The 17,897-nt window shown below is 44.7% G+C and overlaps 2 protein-coding genes across 5 annotated transcripts in view; one reads left to right on the plus strand and one right to left on the minus strand.

Annotated features, from left to right (window-relative positions):
• The window catches only part of ube2f (ubiquitin-conjugating enzyme E2F (putative)), a 160,195-nt gene that overhangs the window by 93,187 nt on the left and 49,111 nt on the right, over window positions 1-17,897 (minus strand). For all 4 annotated transcript variants that reach the window (XM_070876096.1, XM_070876094.1, XM_070876095.1 and 1 more), the window contains exon 3: window positions 1,946-2,011. In XM_070876096.1, the coding sequence (XP_070732197.1) occupies window positions 1,946-2,011 (66 nt within the window). The remainder of the gene's footprint in view (window positions 1-1,945; window positions 2,012-17,897) is intronic.
• The window catches only part of orc2 (origin recognition complex, subunit 2), a 309,274-nt gene continuing 300,012 nt past the window's right edge, over window positions 8,636-17,897 (plus strand). The window contains exon 1 of the mRNA XM_070876093.1: window positions 8,636-8,640. The gene's annotated coding sequence lies outside the window, so the exon portion shown is untranslated. The remainder of the gene's footprint in view (window positions 8,641-17,897) is intronic.

Raw genomic sequence — 17,897 nt, forward strand, 5'->3', positions numbered from 1 at the left:
AAGTCCTCAGGTTTGTTGCTTTTTCTAACCAAATTATATGACTCTTCCTTGGCTTTAACACTATCCTTAATTTCCCTTGTTAGCCATGGTTCCGTTTTATTTTTACTCCAGACAGGGATGTACAATTGCTGAAGTCCATCCATGTGATCTTTAAATATTTGCCATTGCTTATCCACCGTCAACCCTTTAAGTATCCTTTGCCAGTCTATTCTAGCCAATTCACACCTCATTCCGTCGAAGTTACCTTTCCTTAAATTCAGGACCCTAGTTTCCGAATTAACTGTGTCACTCTCCATCTCAATAAAGAATTCTACCATATTATGGTCACTCTTCCCTTAATTTGTGTAATCTCACCTCATAACTTAGCCTTTGAAGTCCGGATATCATTCTGGGTAAACCTACGCTGCACTCCCTCCAAGGTCAATATATCCTTCCTAAGGTGTGGTGCCCAGAACTGCTCACAGTGCGCCAGGTGTGGTCTAACTAGGGCTTTGTACAGCTGCAGCATAACTTCTATCCCCTTGTACTCTAGTCCTCTAGATATAAAGGTCAGCATTCCATTAGCCATTCTGATTATTTTCTGTACCTGTTCATGACATTTTAATGACCTATATACCTGAACCTCCAAGTCTCTCTGGACATCCAGTGTTTTTATTCTTTTTTACCATTTAGAAAGTACCCTGTTCCATCCTTTTTAAGTCCAAATTGGATGACCTCATATTTGCTTATACTGAAATCCATTTGCCACAGTTTTGCCCATTCACTTAATCTATCAATATCGCTTTGTAATTTTGTGTGTTCATCTATACTGCTGACAATGCTATCTTCATGTCATCGGTAAATTTGGATATATGACTTTCTATACAATCATCTAAGTCGTTAATAAATATTGTGAATAGTTGAGGCCCCAACACATATCCCTATGGGACACCACTAGTCGCATCCTGACAATTTGAGTACCTACCCATTATCCCTACTCTTTGTCTCCTGCCACTCAGCCAATTTCTTAACCAGGTCAATAATTTTCTTCAGTTCCGTGGGTTTCTACCTTAGCTAACAGTCTCTTATGAGGGACTTTAGCAAATGTCTTCTGGAAGTCCATATAAATAACATCCATAGACATTAACCTAGTCCACCACTTTAGTCATCTTTTGGCATGACCTACCTTTCACAAATTCATGCTGGCTCTCTCTGATCAACTGAAAATTTTTGAGGTGTTCAGTCACCCTATCCTAAGTTATAGAATCTAGCAATTTCCCAACCACAGCTGTTTTGCTAATTGGTCTATAAATCCCAAGTTTCCCTCTCTCGCCATTCTTAAAAAGCAGAGTGAAATGCGCAATTTTCAATCTAAAGGGACGGTTCCTGAATCTAGAGAACTTTAGAAGATTATAGCAAGAAAGAACTTGCAATTATATAGCGATCTCTACGACATCCCAAAAGGCTTTACAGCCAGTGCCTTTTGAAGTGCAGTCACTGCTGCAATGTTGGGAACCTGCGGTGATGTTGGTTGAGGGATAAATGTTGGCCAGGGTACCAGGAGAACTCCCCTGCTCTTTTTCAAATAGTGCCATGGGATCTTTTACATCCACCCGAGAGGGAAGAAGCGACCTCGGTTTAACATCTCACCCTCTGACAGTGCAGCACTCCCTCAGTACTGCATTGGGAGTGTCAGTCTAGTTTATGTATTCAAGTCTCTGGAGTGGGACTTGAACCCACAACCTTTTGAATCAGAGGCGAGAACTCTACTATCTTGAATAAATCAGCTTCCCCACTTGTCAACTACAGCACTATTATATACTGTATATCTTATAGCAGTGAAGGAGTCCGACTGCTGCACACACGGGCCTGGATTTATTCAGCAAAAACGCCACAGAATTAATTTGGTCTTAATTGTTTCTATACCACGGCCAAGCAGTTCTATGATCAGGTTAGTAAAGATTACCTGGCATGACATTCAGCTGGAAGGAATAAAGTTTGTTTGCATCAGGGAAATCCAGTTTGCACGTGCCTGCAGAAATAAAATCAATAAATGGACTGAATAAAAGTAGAGCCAGTGCGAAGAACAAAAAACAGAAACAAAATTAAGGAGCACAAAAGATCCCTCGTCCCATCCCTCTGGGACATGAACTCTCCCATTGAAGCCCCTCCCTCTGGTACATTAATTCTCAATCGAGACTCATCCCTCTCGTACCCTAGTCCTCCAATTGTAGCATGCATTTATATTTTGACTGCTCTCAATCTGTCTGTCTCTTCTACTCCTGGGCAGGTAGATTATTACAAACAGTTCTCACTCTTTGATTAAAGATGTTCTTAACATCAGTGTTTTTCTGTACTTTGTCTAAATTTTGATAAATATAGAACACAGAAATTATAACCAACCAGCTGTGCAAAAATGAGTTAATCCATCGGAGCATCACTTACAAAACTATTATCAACCAATCCATTACAGACCAAAGACATGACAGGCTGCTATGCCTGTTTGCACCAGCTGTAAAATTTTTAGGCGAAATGCTGGGCATTTGGTGTGCAATTAAGCCCAACTCAGCAATTAGGATTTCCACGTCATTGCGGATGAACTTGATAGGTCGCACGTTCGGGATTTTGCGCATGCATTTCAAAGACGGTATGTCGACGTGCTTTGAAAGTATGAGGAATGTTTACTGCAGGCCCACTACTGAGAGCAGTGGCAGAAGAAACTGCACAACTTAAATGAAAAGAGCACAAAGATTAGGCAAAGATATTACCGCACAGCAACAGCTCACAGGAACACAGGAACGGAAAACTATAATCGGGACATTCACACTCTTAATTGCTAGCCAGAGATCCCGTTGGAAATGCAAACGAGTGCATAAACCAATACCCTTACAACTGAATATCCGCCTGGGATTACGGAGACATGGCTCCAGGGTGACCAAGGCTGGGAACTCAACATCGAGGGGTATTCAACATTCAGTAAGGATAGACAGAAAGGAAATGGAGGTGGGGTAGCGTTGCTGGTTAAAGAGGAAATTAACGCAATAGTAAGGAAGGACATTAGCTTGGATGATGTGGAATCTGTATGGGTGGAGCTGCGGAATACCAAAGGGCAGAAAACGCTAGTGGGAGTTGTGTACAGACCACCAAACAGTAGTAGTGAGGTTGGGGACTGCATCAAATAAGAAATTAGGGATCCGTGCAGTAAAGGTACAGCAGTTATCATGGGCGACTTTAATCGACATATAGATTGGGCTAACCAAACTGGTAGCAATACGGTGGAGGAGGATTTCCTGGAGTGTATTAGAGGTGGTTTTCTAGACCAATATGTCGAAGAACCAACTAGAGGGCTGGCCATCTTAGACTGGGTGATGTGTAATGAGAAAGGACTAATTAGCAATCTTGTTGCGCGAGGCCCCTTGGGGAAGAGTGACCATAATATGGTAGAATTCCTTATTAAAATGGAGAGTGACACAGTTAATTCAGAGACAAGGGTCCTGAACTTAAGGAAAGGCAACTTTGATGGTATGAGACGTGAATTGGCTAGAATAGACTGGCGAATTATACTTAAAGGGTTGATGGTGGATTGGCAATGGCAAATATTTAAAGATCACATGGATGAACTTCAACAATTGTACATCCCTATCTGGAGTAAAAATAAAACGTTGGAGGTGGCTCAACCGTGGCTAACAAGGGAAATTAGGGATAGTGTTAAATCCAAGGAAGAGGCATATAAATTGGCCAGAAAAAGCAGCAAACCTGAGGGCTGGGAGAAATTTAGAATTCAGCAGAGGAGCACTAAGTGTTTAATTAGGAGGGGGAAAATAGAGTACAAGAGAAAGCTTGCTGGGAACATAAAACCTGACTGCAAAAGCTTCTATAGATATGTGAAGAGAAAAAGATTAGTGAAGACAAACGTAGGTCCCTTGCAGTCAGAATCAGGTGAATTTATAATGGGGAACAAAGAAATGGCAGACCAATTGAACAAATACTTTGGTTCTGTCTTCCCGAAGGAAGACACAAATAACCTTCCGGAAATACTGGGACTGAGGGTCTAGCGAGAAGGAGGAACTGAAGGAAATCCTTATTAGTCAGGAAATTGTGTTAGGGAAATTGATGGGATTGAAGACCGATAAATCCCCAGGGCCTGATAGTCTGCATCCCAGAGTACTTAAGGAAGTGGCCCTAGAAATAGTGGATTGCATTGGTGATCATTTTCCAACAGTCTATCGACTCTGGATCAGTTCCTATGGACTGAAGGGTAGCTAATGTAAAACCACTTTTTAAAAAAAGAGGGAGAGAAAATGGGTAATTATAGACCAGTTAGCCTGACATCAGTAGTGGGGAAAATGTTGGAATCAATTATTAAAGATGAAATAGCAGCGCATTTGGAAAGCAGTGACAGGATCAGTCCAAGTCAGCATGGATTTATGAAAGGGAAATCATGCTTGACAAATCTTCTAGAATTTTTTGAGGATGCAACTAGTAGAGTGGACAAGATAGAACCAGTGGATGTGGTGTATTTGGACTTTTAAAAGGCTTTTGACAAGATCCCACAGAAGAGATTGGTGTGAAAAATTAAAGCACATGGTATTTGGGGTAATGTATTGACGTGGATAGAGAACTGGTTGGCATACAGGAAGCAGAGAGTCGGGATAAACGGGTCATTTTCAGAATGGCAGGCAGTGACTAGTGGGTGCCGCAGGACTCAGTGCTGGGATCCAAGCTATTTACAATATACATCAATGATTTAAATGAAGGAATTAAGTGTAATATCTCCAAGTTTGCAGATGACACTAAGCTGGGTGGCGGTGTGAGTTGTGAGGAGGATGCTAAGAGGCTGCAGGGTGACTTGGACAGGTTAGGTGAGTGGGCAAATGCATGGCAGATGCAGTATAGTGTGGATAAATGTGAGGTTATCCACTTTGGTGGCAAAAACATGAAGGCAATTATCTGAATGGCGGCAGATTAGGAAAAGGGGAGGTGCAACGAGACCTTGGTGTCATGGTGCATCAGTCATTGAAAGTTGGCATGCAGATACAGCAGGCGGTGAAGGCGGCAAATGGCATGTTGGCCTTCATAGCTAGGGGATCTGAGTATAGGAGCAAGGAGGTCTTACTGCAGTTGTACAGGGCCTTAGTGAGGCTTCACTTGGAATATTGCATTCAGTTTTGGCTCATAATCTGAGGAAGGACATTCTTGCTATTGAGGGAGTGCAGCGAAGGTTCACCAGACTGATATATGAGGAGAGACTGGATCGACTGAGCCTGTGTTCACTGGAGTTTAGAAGAATGAGAGGGGAGCTCATAGAAACATCTAAAATTCTGACGGCACTGGACAGGTTAGATGCAGGACGAATGTTCCCGATGTTGGGGAAATCCAGAACCAGGGGACAAAGTCTAAGGATAAGGGGTAAGCCATTTAGGACTGAGATGAGGAGAAACGTCTTCACTCAGAGAGTTGTTAATCTGTGGAATTCCCAACCGCAGAGAGTTGTTGATACCAGTTCATTAGATATATTCAAGAGGAAGTTAGATATGGCCCTTACAGCTAAAGGAATCAAGGGGTATGGAGAGAAAGCAGGAAAGGGGTACTGAGGTGAATGATCAGCCATGATCTTACTGAATGGTGGTGCAGGCTCGAAGGGCCGAATGGCCTACTCCTGCAACTATTTTCTACGTTTCTAAAGTTTATAAGTTAGGCTCCACAGTAACAGCCACTTGAGTTCGGCAGACAGGACAGCCAGCAGCTGCGAAATGCGTGCGCACTAGGTCCGTGCAGCAGAGCTGGTCTTCAGTTGTCTTGGTTAATCCTTGTCACTGGACCAACACCTAACTCTGTCAAGCCTGTGTGGTGGCTGGTGTGCAACGGCCACCCCACGTTAAAAAAAAATCCACGTACAGGCATTTTCCACCCTTCAAGATTTAGTTTGGGACCTGAAATATTAGGTCCTTCATTGAAACACCTGTGAACTGTTTGGTGTGGAAGCAAGTCATCCTCGACTCGAGGGACTGCCTATGACGATGATGAGCTGTAACCAAAAACTCTTAACATGACTTGCAACACTCCTATTTGTGTGACATGAAGTACTTGGGATGATCGGGGCTGGTACAAAACCAAATTCATTTAGGTAAGAAACCATTTCAGTGGAGGGGGGGGGGGCGGGGGGTTAATTCCCTCCAACAGTAATAATAAGCATGAGTACAACAACAAAAGTTTTAGAAAAGCAGCTGATGCTGGGATGAAAAATAAAGTGGCGGGAGAGTTTCACTTGTGTGCAGAGAAGTGAAGCCGAAGTGGGTGATCTAATGAAAGAGAAAGTAAGTCTGAGGTGTTGTTCATGAAATCGGTAAAGGAAGCCAAGAAGGAACAAGATCGACTAAAAGCAAAATGTGGGTGTTGTAAATATGGTCTAAAGGGATACGGAGTTGGAGTTGGAGTGTTAAAACCAGCTGTGAAAGGCGCAGTAATATCTGTTCCAGAGGGTGAACTGAGAAAACGGTTGGGACTCTCGACTGAATCCTGAACGTCCATTTCCCCTCCATATACCAAGAGAGAACAATGTTAAGAATTGCGTAGGAGGTAACAGGCTTGGGTGAGGACATGAACTGTGAGCTTGAAGTTTTGAATCAGCACAGAATGGGGTTAAGACAAGAACATAAGAAATAGGAGCAGGAGTAGGCCAAACAGCCCATCGAGCCTGCTCCGCCATTCAATAAGATCATGGCTGAATTTCTACATCAACTCCATTTTCCCGTCCTATCCCCCTATCTCTTGATTTCCTTAGTGCCCAAAAATCTATCAATCTCAGTCTTGAATATACTCATCGATTGAGCGTCCATAGTCCTCTGGGGTAGAGAATTGCAGTCACAATCCTCTGAGTGAAGAAATTTCTCCTCATCTCAGTCCTAAATGGTCGATCCCTTCTTCTGAGACTATGACTCCTAGTTCTCGACTCTCCAGCCAGGGGAAACAGCCTCTCAGACGGCTTGACAGGATAGATGCTAATAATTTCATATGTTTCAATGCGTTCACTTCATGGAGCAGGCTCGATGGGCTGCATGGCCTACTCCTGCTCCTATTTCTTAGGTATAGGGTGATTGTCAAAAGAACCACAGGCGACATGAGGAAAAACATTTTTATGCAGTGTGGTTAGGATTTGGAATGCACTGCCTGATAGGGTGGTGGATACAGATGCAATAGTAGTCTTCAAAGGGGAATTGGATAAATACTTGATTGCAGGGGTAGAGGGAGAGAGCGGGGGAGTGGGACTGACTTGATTGCTCTTCAGAGGAGCTGGCGTAGACTCGATGGGCCGAATGGCCTCCTTCTGTGCTGTACTATTCTGTGATTCTATGAGATTGTTACTTGTGGTGCAGAGACAAACAGTACTCTGGGCAGCCCAGCTAATAATACAGCACTACCTCAACAAGGCAGAAATCTCAGGATTTTGAAATGCACCCAAAGAAAAATCATTTCTGTCTCAAAACGATAAAAGGAAATTTCCCTTGAGAAAGTTATTTTTTTTCCAAAACTTTTATTTAGCTGGATGGGTGTCACAAGCTACTAAATCTGCCAAGTCACTGAACAGCTTGTTTCGGGACATCAGTATCAATTCCCTGACAAATTCCATCTACAACAGCTGAATGTGCTTGTTGACCTACATTGGCTCCCGGTCCGACAATGCCTCAATTTTAAAATCCTCGTCCTGGTTTTTAAATCCCTTCCCGGCCTCGCCCCTCCCTATCGCTGTAACCTTCTCCAGCGCTACAAGCCTTCGAGATCTCTATGCTCCTCCAATTCTGGCATCTTACGCATCCCTGATTTTAATCGCTCCACCATTGGTGGCGGTGCTTTCAGCTGCCTAGGTCCTAAGCTCTGGAATTTCTTTCCTAAACGTCTTCGTCTCTCTACCTCGTTCTCCTCCTTTCAGATGCTCTTTAAAACCTACCTCTGACGAATCTTGTGGTCATCTGTCCTGATATTTCCTTCTGTGGCTCGGTATCAGAATTTCTATTGATAATGCTCGTGTTAAGTGCCTTGGGATGTTTTGCTATGTTTATGGTGCTATATAAATGCAAGTTGTTGTTGTTGAATGGATTCAAGTCCAAATACAAGTTAATTGTCAAACAAAAGACAACTTGCATTTAGATAGACCTCCTGCTGTAAACAGAAGTCTTCCAGGACTTTATGGGGAAGGAAGGGGAAAGGAGATTGAGGGTTCAAGTGAGGCAGCGAGAGGTGCATGTGGCAGTGATTGGGGAGAAAGGTCCCAAGGCCTGGAGTGTAATTGCTACAGAATTGACGTGTGGTGTGGAGCAGAGGGGACAGGAAACACAGAGATTGGATTGGAAGATTAAGACTGGGCTTGTGGCTGGAGAAGATTACCTAACTCGGGTGGGACAAGGGGAGAGTAGGGTTTGAAAAGATAGCTTAAAATCCTTCAATGACTGAAAAGGTAACGAAATACTGCAGATGCTGGAAATCTGAAATAAAAACAGAAAATGCTGGAAACATTCAGCAGGTCAGGCTGCATCTATAGAGAGAGAAACATAGGATTATCATTTCAGGTCCATCACGTTTTGTCAGACCTCCTGTCATCGACCTGAAATGTTAACCCTATGCTTCTCTCTACAGCCGCCTGCATATTAAATCAGAAATGGCGCGAAAGGGTCAAAAGTTCTGAGCAGGTAGATAACCTGCTCGATTATAACTGCTCACCCGCCCAGTTTCCACAGGTAGGGTTAAAATCAACTCCGTGAGCTTTACAGCTAAATGATGGCACATTCACAGCTATAGTTGCCTCTTACAGCGATGTTGATGCCCACTGGATCTTACTGGCTGCATGACATTAGTGCCAATGGGAAAGCGGTTTGTTCCTCCCTCTAAAGCCTGGTGCCAGAGCCATCTAAAAGTGTACTATTTGACCACCGGGTGAGAGTGAGAAAGGGGAGCAGATATTGGAGAAATTCTCCTGGACCAGCCTGTGAGTTCTTATCAGATATGTTCATTGGCACCTGAACTGGGCCTGGATCATCGAATAAAAAGAACTTTTATTTATATAACATGGCAAAACATCCCAAGGAGCTTCACAGCGGTGTTACAAGACAAAACAGATAAATTTGACACCGAGCCACAAAAGAAGAAATTAAGGTCGATGACCAAAAGCTTGATTAAAGAGGTAGATTTTAAGGAGCGTCTTAAAGGAGGAAAGAGAGGTAGAGAGGTGGAGAGGTTTAGGGAGAGAGTTCCAGAGCTTAGGGCCCAATCAGCTGAAGGCACGGCCACCGATGGTTGAGCAGTTATAATGAGGGATGTTCAAGAGGGCAGAATTTGAGGAGCACAGACATCTTGTGGGGTTGAGAGGCTGAAAAAGATTACAGAGATAGGATGGGGCAAGGCCATGGTGGGATTTGTAAACAAGGATGAGAATTTTGAAATCGAAGCGTTTAACCGAGGGCCAAAGTAGGTCAGAAAGCAGGGGTGATGGGTGATCGTGACTTGGTGCGTGTTAGGACATGGGCTGCTGAGTTTTGGATGACCTCAAGTTTATGTAGTGTAGAATGTGGGAGGCCAGCCAGGAGTGAGTTGGATTAATCAAGTCTAAAGGTAACAAAGGCATGACTGAGGGTTTCAGCAGCAGAAGAGCTGAGGCAGGCAATGTTACGGTGGTGGAAAAAGGAGATTTTAGTTATGCTGCGGATATGTGGCCGGAAACTCATTTCAGGATCAAATATGACACCTAGGTTGCGAACAGTCCTGTTCACCCTCAGATTGATGCTAGGGAGAGGGATGGAGTCAGTGGTTAGGGAACGCAGTTTTTGGCGGGGACCAAAGATGATTGGTCTTCCCAATATTTAATTGGAGAAAATGTCTGCTCATCCAGTACTGGATGTCAGGCAAGCAATCTGACAATTTAGATACCAAGCAGCAGTTGAGAGAAGAGCTGGGTATTGTCAGCATACATGTGGAAACTGACTGTATTTTCGGATGATATCAGCAAGGGAAATCATATAGTTTAGAAATAAGAGGGAGCCAAGGATTGATCCTTGGGGGACACCAGGGGTAATGATGCGGGAGTGGGAAGAGAAGCCATTGCAGGAGATTTTCTGGCTACGATTAAAAAGATAAGAATGGAACCAGGCGAGTGCAGTCCCACCTAGCTGGACGTTGGTGGAGAGGCATTGAAGGAGGATGGAGTGGTCAACTGCATCAAAGGCTGCAGACAAGTCCAGAAGGACGAGGAGGGATAGTTTACCTTTGTCACACTCACAAAGGATGACATTTGTGACTTTGATGAGAGCCATTTCGGTATTGTGGCAGGGGCGAAAACCAGATTGAAGGGAATCAAACATTGAATTCAGGGAAAGTTGGTCATGGATTTGGGAGGCAAACATGTTCAAGAACTTTGGACAGGAAAGGGAGGTTGGAGATAGAGCGATAAGCTAGCAAGGGGGGGGCGGTCAAGGGTTGTTTTTTTGAGGAGAGGGGTGATGACAGCAGATTTGAAGGAGAGGGGAACAGTCCCTGAGGAGAGAGAACTATTAACAATGTCGGCTAACATGGGAGCCAAAAAAGGAAGTTGGGTGGTCAGCAGTTTAGTGTGAATGGGGAGCAGAAAGTGGGTCTCATGGACAAGATGAGCTAGGAGAGGTCAAGAGGGGAGATCAAAGAGAAACTAGAGGAAGATGTGAGTTTAGGGCTAGGGCAGTTGGGAGCCTCAGATGAAGTTTGGCTCTGTGGGTTAGGGGAAGGAAGGGAACTCACAGAGGCAGCTGATCGGATGGTCTCAATCTTTGAGACAGACAAAGAAGTCCATGAGCTCCTCACACTTGTTGTTGGAGGCGAGTGTGGTGGAGACAGGGGAGAGGGGTTTAAGGAGATGGTTAGCACTAGAGAATACAGGTGGAGCTTCCGAAATCCAGAAACCTCGGGACCGAGGCCGTTCCAGATTTAGGGTATTTCCGGATTTCGGAACATCTTTCCGACGTCCCAAATCCGGAAATGTTCAGGCCAAGGTTCGGGTATTTCCGGAATGTCTGGGGGGGCATTGTGGGGGGGGGGGGGGGGGGGTGCTGAGGTCGGCGGCGGGTCTAGATTTTGGAACATTTTCCGGATTCCGGATGACCCTGCCATGGATTGGCCGGATTCCGGAACACTCCAGATTTCGGCGCTCAACTTGTAGTAGCTGGGGGTTATTTTTGCATTCCAGAATTATCCTGGAATAGTGAGCAGTTTTTGTAGACTAGAGTAGGGGCCGATAATGCTTTATGTTCGAGCCAGATCTGGCAATGAATGATTAAACCAGTTGTCCTCCACTTCCGTTCAAGTCTGCGCCCTTTTGACTTGAGGGAGCGAAGATGAGGGCTGTACCAAGGGAATGGCCAGCATGGGAGAGAGAGTAACCTTTTTAATAGGGACTAGGGCATCAAAGATGGTGGGGAGGGTGTGGTTGAGCAGATCAGTGGCTGCAGAAATGTCATTGTTAAAAGAGGGCCAAAGGTTGGACAGTTTGAGTTGAATTGCAGCTGTAAAAGAAAGGGACTGTAATTTTAAGCAAATGTTACACACCGCCTACGAATGTTATACACCTACCATGAACATTACACAGCGCCCGTGAATGTCGCACAGCCCCCCGTGAATGTCACACAGCCCACCCCATGATGATTACACAGTCTCACCAAGTATAACTCAATGTGGTTTAAAGCAGTCTATTTTCATGTACCATGGGAAACATGTCAGAAATTTCCACCAACGGCAAATGAAGCTGTGGATTAAGTTACTGAAGGACATTGAAGCCGACAGTTTAAATAGGATCAAGGGAGAATTGAATTTGTTTCTGGAGCGAGAAGGGATTGGTTCAGAGGTGGGCTTAGCCATGTGAAATAGACAGACTTGTTTCACCAGATGGCTTTTCCCCATTTCTAAAAATCCATCTGTTCTGCTATTCAATGCTAAAAATAAACAGCAACATTTTAAAAATTGGTTTGGAATCTGTCTTGCTCTCACTGATCACAAGTATCACTGTCAGCATTTCCCCAGCGTTTGATAGCTCCATACACATTCAGCCCTGTACCCAATGGGCTAGCAAACACAAGCGGGCATTACGTACTGTCACTAAAAGCAGTACGTAGAATACTGCAGAACAGCCTGAGCCCTGGCTTTGTTCAATCACTGAAGCACTCCTGGGACAAAGTTAATCTTCTTGCTGGAGCGGTTCCTAGCCTCGATTCTTCAGATTCCTTGCTGTCTATTAGCTCAGGCTCTGTAGGTCAGACGAGCTGGAATGCGGATGCTGTGTTAAGCTGAGTACTAACAGTGCAATGGCCAGGAGCTGGATGGCAAGAAGCGCAAACATTTCTTCCTCATTTACAAAAGCAAAATACTGCGGATGCTGGAATCTGGACTGAAAACAGAAAATGCTGGAAGTCTCAGCAGGTCAGGCAGCATCTGTGGAGAGGAAGCAGAGTTAACGTTCTGACGAAGGGTCATCGACCAGAAACGTTAACTCTGCTTCCTCTCCACAGATGCTGCCTGACCCGCTGAAATTTCCAGCATTTTCTGTTTTTATTTCTTCTGCATTTGTTAGGTTCTGACCCAATCCCTGGCCATCTCCCAACACACTCCCATTCAGCATCTCATATCACTCCTCAGCAGACTTCAGGCAGGTGACCTGCCCCAGATTTCAGTTAGTAACCAATGGAGAACACCCGGGAGACTCGGCCTGCGATCAGACTTCAATCAGACTGAGATCAGGAACTCGGTGACTTGCCGGTGACAGGCAGGAAGCTACACCTCTTCTGATAGGTAACAGCTTCTCTGTTTCATTTCCTTTGTTCTGTTGCAAGATTCATTGCTCTCAGGATAGCACATCCGTACCATTTTGGGGTTTTTATTCTGGGCCCAGATCCCTTCCACAGAGAAGCAATCACTGGCCAACACCCAGAGTGTGCCTTTCCCTGTGCAATATCTAGATCATTTGTAGCGAGGCCAGAGGTCAAACAAAAAACCCAAGTGACTACCAGTATATATCACACAATCACATGATTGTCTTCAACTTGGTAGGGTGGTAGACATCACAAGATTGAGGCTTAAGCTGTAAACTGCCAAATAGATTTATTAACCAGTAAATAGAAAAGCAAATGAAAGAATTACACAATCTGGGATTCCAGTAAAGGATTTAATATCTATCTTCAAAATAACAAACTAAACTTTATTGTAAACTGGAGTGGATGTGTGGGCCCAGAATATTGAAGTGTTTCTACAATCCACAGGAGTTTCTCTGGCCCATCTCGCCAATGGCTTCCAACAGATTGTCAATTTAAAATGACACCCAAGAAATACTTTCTTTTGAAAATGACAAATGCAGAAATACATGTCTCAAAATGAAAATAGAACTGCCAAACACGTATACAAACGATACCTATGAGATACTTGTATTTGAATTGAATGGCTTGTTCTCTTGCTTGAGTAGCTGAGACAGACTTGTCTGAGTTGGGATTGTGTACCAAAACAAGGTGGGTCTATTCTCCAAATTAAACTGAATTTTAACCACTATTAAAAGAGTCCAAATCAGCAATACATCACAGGAAAAAAAGTTTATTTGTTACAACATCCAAACATTGATTTACACATTCAAATGGCATCAAAGCTGCTATGTACAATACTATAACAAAGAAACACTTAATCACAGTCTGTTACAGTACAGAAACAGACCAACGAATCACAGCCTGTTACAGTAAAGAAACAGACCATTGAATCACAGTCTGTTACAGTACAGAAACAGACCAACGAATCACAGTCTGTTATAGTACAGAAACAGACCATTATATGCTCATTAAGTCTGCACTGATAACAATCTCTACAACAACTACCCGATCTTCTCCCCATATCCTGCTTGCGCCCAGTTGCCTTTTTCCACTAACTATAACTTTTTTTTTTAAGAATTCATGCGCTCTGGTCTCCACATTCTAACCTCCCTCTGGACGAAGACATTTTTTCTAGCCTCCCCTTTTGTGATTATCTTAAATTTCTGCGCCTCCTCTTCCTGTCTCAACGAACAATGGAAACAATCCATCCTGCTCTCCCATTCCACTCAGTGACTAATTAGCAAATGGTCAAAGTGTATTATTTTAAAATTCAATGTAGGTTCTTGATCAACACGCACTGTAATATGGTCGCCCCAACTTCGCACTCAGTTAAATCATTTTTTGGGTGGCCAATGTTTCTGTACCAGTAAAAACATGAATGTTAATTAATGGACCATTCACCACCAGGTCAGGCTGTACCAGAGGCATTCTCTGCCCATTCCGCAGTACTCTGTGCCCACATTTACAGAGTGAAATGCACGTGTTGATTTCAGTAACAACAGGATTGAACACAGCTGTCACTCCCTCTGAGTGGAATATCCTGTCGACCCTTATTGTCTAGGCTCCTACATGAAAATTGACAACTCATGCGATGTATTGGAGGGCAAGCATGGCTATGTAACTGTACCCCAGCATGAATCAACACTTGCAGTAGAAGGATAATAAGGATCGGAATTTGGAAGCATAACATATATTTTGGTGCATTAAGGGAATTTAAATGATGAGGTATTTTCCTAGTACCATTATGAATAATTCTGTAAAATACATATGGATGAACAGCACGTCTACACAAAGACTACAAGACGTATGTTCGTAGAAGGGTGGGATGTGAAATCAACGAATAGCTTCCATCTGTTCAACTGACGCAAGACACTGACCAAGACAGCAGCAAATTATTTTTAAATTGCAATCAGATGTTTGCAGCGTAGGAAAGGAGCTCATGTGGAAATTAGTGAGACTTTCAGCATAATACCACAGGTTAATGAGATTTCCACCGTAATACCACAGGAACTCCATGAGATCGGGAAGATCAGCAAGTTATTTCGTGACCAGGAGTAATCTTGATGTCAGTAATTTTGGGTCCCTATTTGATCAAACACACGCACACTCCACGGACTATTTCCATTTAAGCAAATCCAGATTATCTCTTTCTAAACTTGCAGAAAACATGACATAAACACCACTTATTCCCATGGGCAGGGGTCACACAGAATGGATCCAGCTGACAGAACAACAGAAACCAGCGGGAGCAAAACATGTGATCTCAAAAATGCAGCCACATTATTTACAGAATAAAAATATAAGCATCATGCATCATAAGTTCTGCAGGATTTTGTTCTCGAAGTAGATAGGCATTTTACTCAAGCAGGAGAAATATATTATGCTGAACCTTATCTTCTACTCATATTCACAGCCACCCCCTCAAGCTTGCCATCTCACATGTCCTCTCTTGTACCATGGTTTCAGTCACAGACGAGGCAATCTCCAACCACTTCCTTGTATCCCTCACTACTCACAACCCCCGATCAACCCTGTTATGTATTTAACCCCTTGTAACCTGTATTACACCACTACCAGAGGGCCTACCTGTTGGAGTCCCAAGGGATCCCAGCATCCCTTGGAGCACAGTATATAAGCAGGCCACCCACGAGGTACCTGCACTCTGGAGTCTTATTAAAGGAGCTAAGGTCACACTTGCTCATTGTATACAGTACTCAGTTTCATCCTTTATTATGAGCATAGCAATTGGCGACGAGGTAACGAACAACTGCGTGAAAATGCAAAGAACAGTTGGTATCCTGAAGAAGTTCTCAGAAGGGGATGATTGGGAGGCCTTCGTGGAGAGACTCGACCAATACTTCGTGGCCAACGAGCTGGAAGGGGATGAGAACGCCACCAAACGAAGGGCGATCCTCCTAACTGTCTGTGGGGCACCAACCTATGGCCTCATGAAGAACCTCCTAGCTCCGGCAAAACCAACAGAGAAATCCTATGAAGAATTGTGTACGCTGGTCCCGAGCACCTAAATCCTAAGGAAAGCATTTTGATGGTGAGATATCGGTTCTACACGTGTCAATGATCGAAGGGCCAGGAAGTGGCGAGCTATGTCACCGGACTAAGGCGCCTCGCAGGACATTGTCAGTTTGAGGGATTCCAAGAACAAATGCTTGGAGACTTTTTGGTACTGGGCATTGGCCATGAGATAATCCTTTGCAAACTGTTGACTGTAGAAACTCCGAACTTCAGTAAAGCCATAATGATAGCCCAGGCATTTATGTCCACCAGCGACAACACCAAACAGATTTCGCAGAGTAAAGAAGTTTCGGTCAGTACTGTGCATAAATTAACGTCGGTTTCGAGCAGAAATGTACATGGCAGAACGTACACGCCAGCTGCTGTGGCCCGACCTCAGATGACCCAGAGTCCACCATCAATTGTTAATGCGAAGCAGTTAACACCTTGTTGGTGTTGTAGAGGTGATCATCGGCCCCATCAGTGCCACTTTAAGCACTATGCGTGCAACGGTTGCAGAACAATGGGACACCTCCAGCGAATGTGCAGGCGAGCTGCAAACCCTGCAAACCACCACGTTGCAGAGGAAGATCGATCCACTGTGGATCAGGCTGAATTGGAGACTCGTACCGAGGAGGCAGAAGTGTACGGGGTACACACATTCACAACGAAATGTCCACCAATAATGTTGAAAGTTGAACTGAACGGTATTCCAGTATCTATGGAACTGGACATTGGTGCAAGTCAGTCCATAATGAGTAAAAAGGCCTTCGACAGGCTGTGCGGTAAAGAGGCACACAGGCCCAAGCTCAGCCCCATTCACACCAAACTAAGGACTTACACCAAGGAACTAATCCCTGTAATTGTCAGTGCAGAAATCAAAGTCTCTGATGACGGAGCAGTACACGAACTTCCGCTGTGGATTGTGCCAGGAGATGGCCCCATGTTGTTTGGCAGAAGCAGGCTAGGAAAAATCCGCTGGAACTGGGACGACATCCGAGCGCTCTCGTCCATCAACGACGCCTCATGTGCCCAGGTTCTGAGCAAGTTCCCATCGTTGTTCGAGCCAGGCTTTGGAAGCTTCTCGGGGGCGAAAGTGCAGATCCACTTGGTTCCCGGTACGCGACCCATCCACCACAAGCCACGGGCGGCACCGTACATGATGTGTGAGAAAGTAGAAATTGAGCTGGACAGGCTGCAGCGAGAAGGCATCATCGCGCCGGTGGAATTCAACGAGTGGGCCAGTCCGATTGTCCCGTTACTTAAAGAGGACGGCACGGTTAGAATTTGTGGGGACTATAAAGTAACGATTAACCGTTTTTCGCTACAGGACCAGTACCCGCTACCCAAGGCAGACGACCTATTCGCGACCCTGGCTGGAGGGAAGACGTTCACCAAGCTAGACCGGACCTCGGCCTACATGATGCAGGAACTGGAGGAGTCTTCGAAAGGCCTCTCCCGTATCAACACACATAAAGGTCTGTTCATCTATAACCGGTGCCCGTTCAGGATTCGGTCGGTCGCGGCAATCTTCCAACGGAACATGGAGAGCCTGCTAAAGTCGGTTCCTCGCACTGTGGTTTTCCAGGACGACATACTGGTTACAGGTCGGGACACCATTGAGCACTTGAAGAATCTGGAGGAGGTTCTTCGTTGGTTGGATCGCGTCGGGCTCAGGTTGAAACGCTCGAAGTGTGTTTTTCTGGCGCAGGTCGTCGAGTTCTTGGGAAGAAGAATCGCGGCAGATGGCATCAGACCCACCGACGCCAAGACGGAGGCCATCAAGAACGCGCCGAGACCACAGAATGTGACGGAGCTGCGGTCGTTCCTGGGACTCCTTAACTATTTCCGTAATTTCCTACCTGGTTTAAGCACCCTGCTAGAACCCCTACATGCGAGGGAGACGACTGGGTATGGGGGAATTCACAAGAGGCTGCCTTTAAGAAAGTCAGAAATCTGTTGTGTTCAAACAAACTGCTTGTCCTGCAGAACCCTTGTAAATGATTAGTGCTAGCTTGCGATGCGTCGTCATACGGGGTC

Source organism: Pristiophorus japonicus, chromosome 3 (genome assembly GCF_044704955.1).
Source record: "Pristiophorus japonicus isolate sPriJap1 chromosome 3, sPriJap1.hap1, whole genome shotgun sequence".
Taxonomy (NCBI): Eukaryota; Metazoa; Chordata; class Chondrichthyes; family Pristiophoridae; genus Pristiophorus; species Pristiophorus japonicus.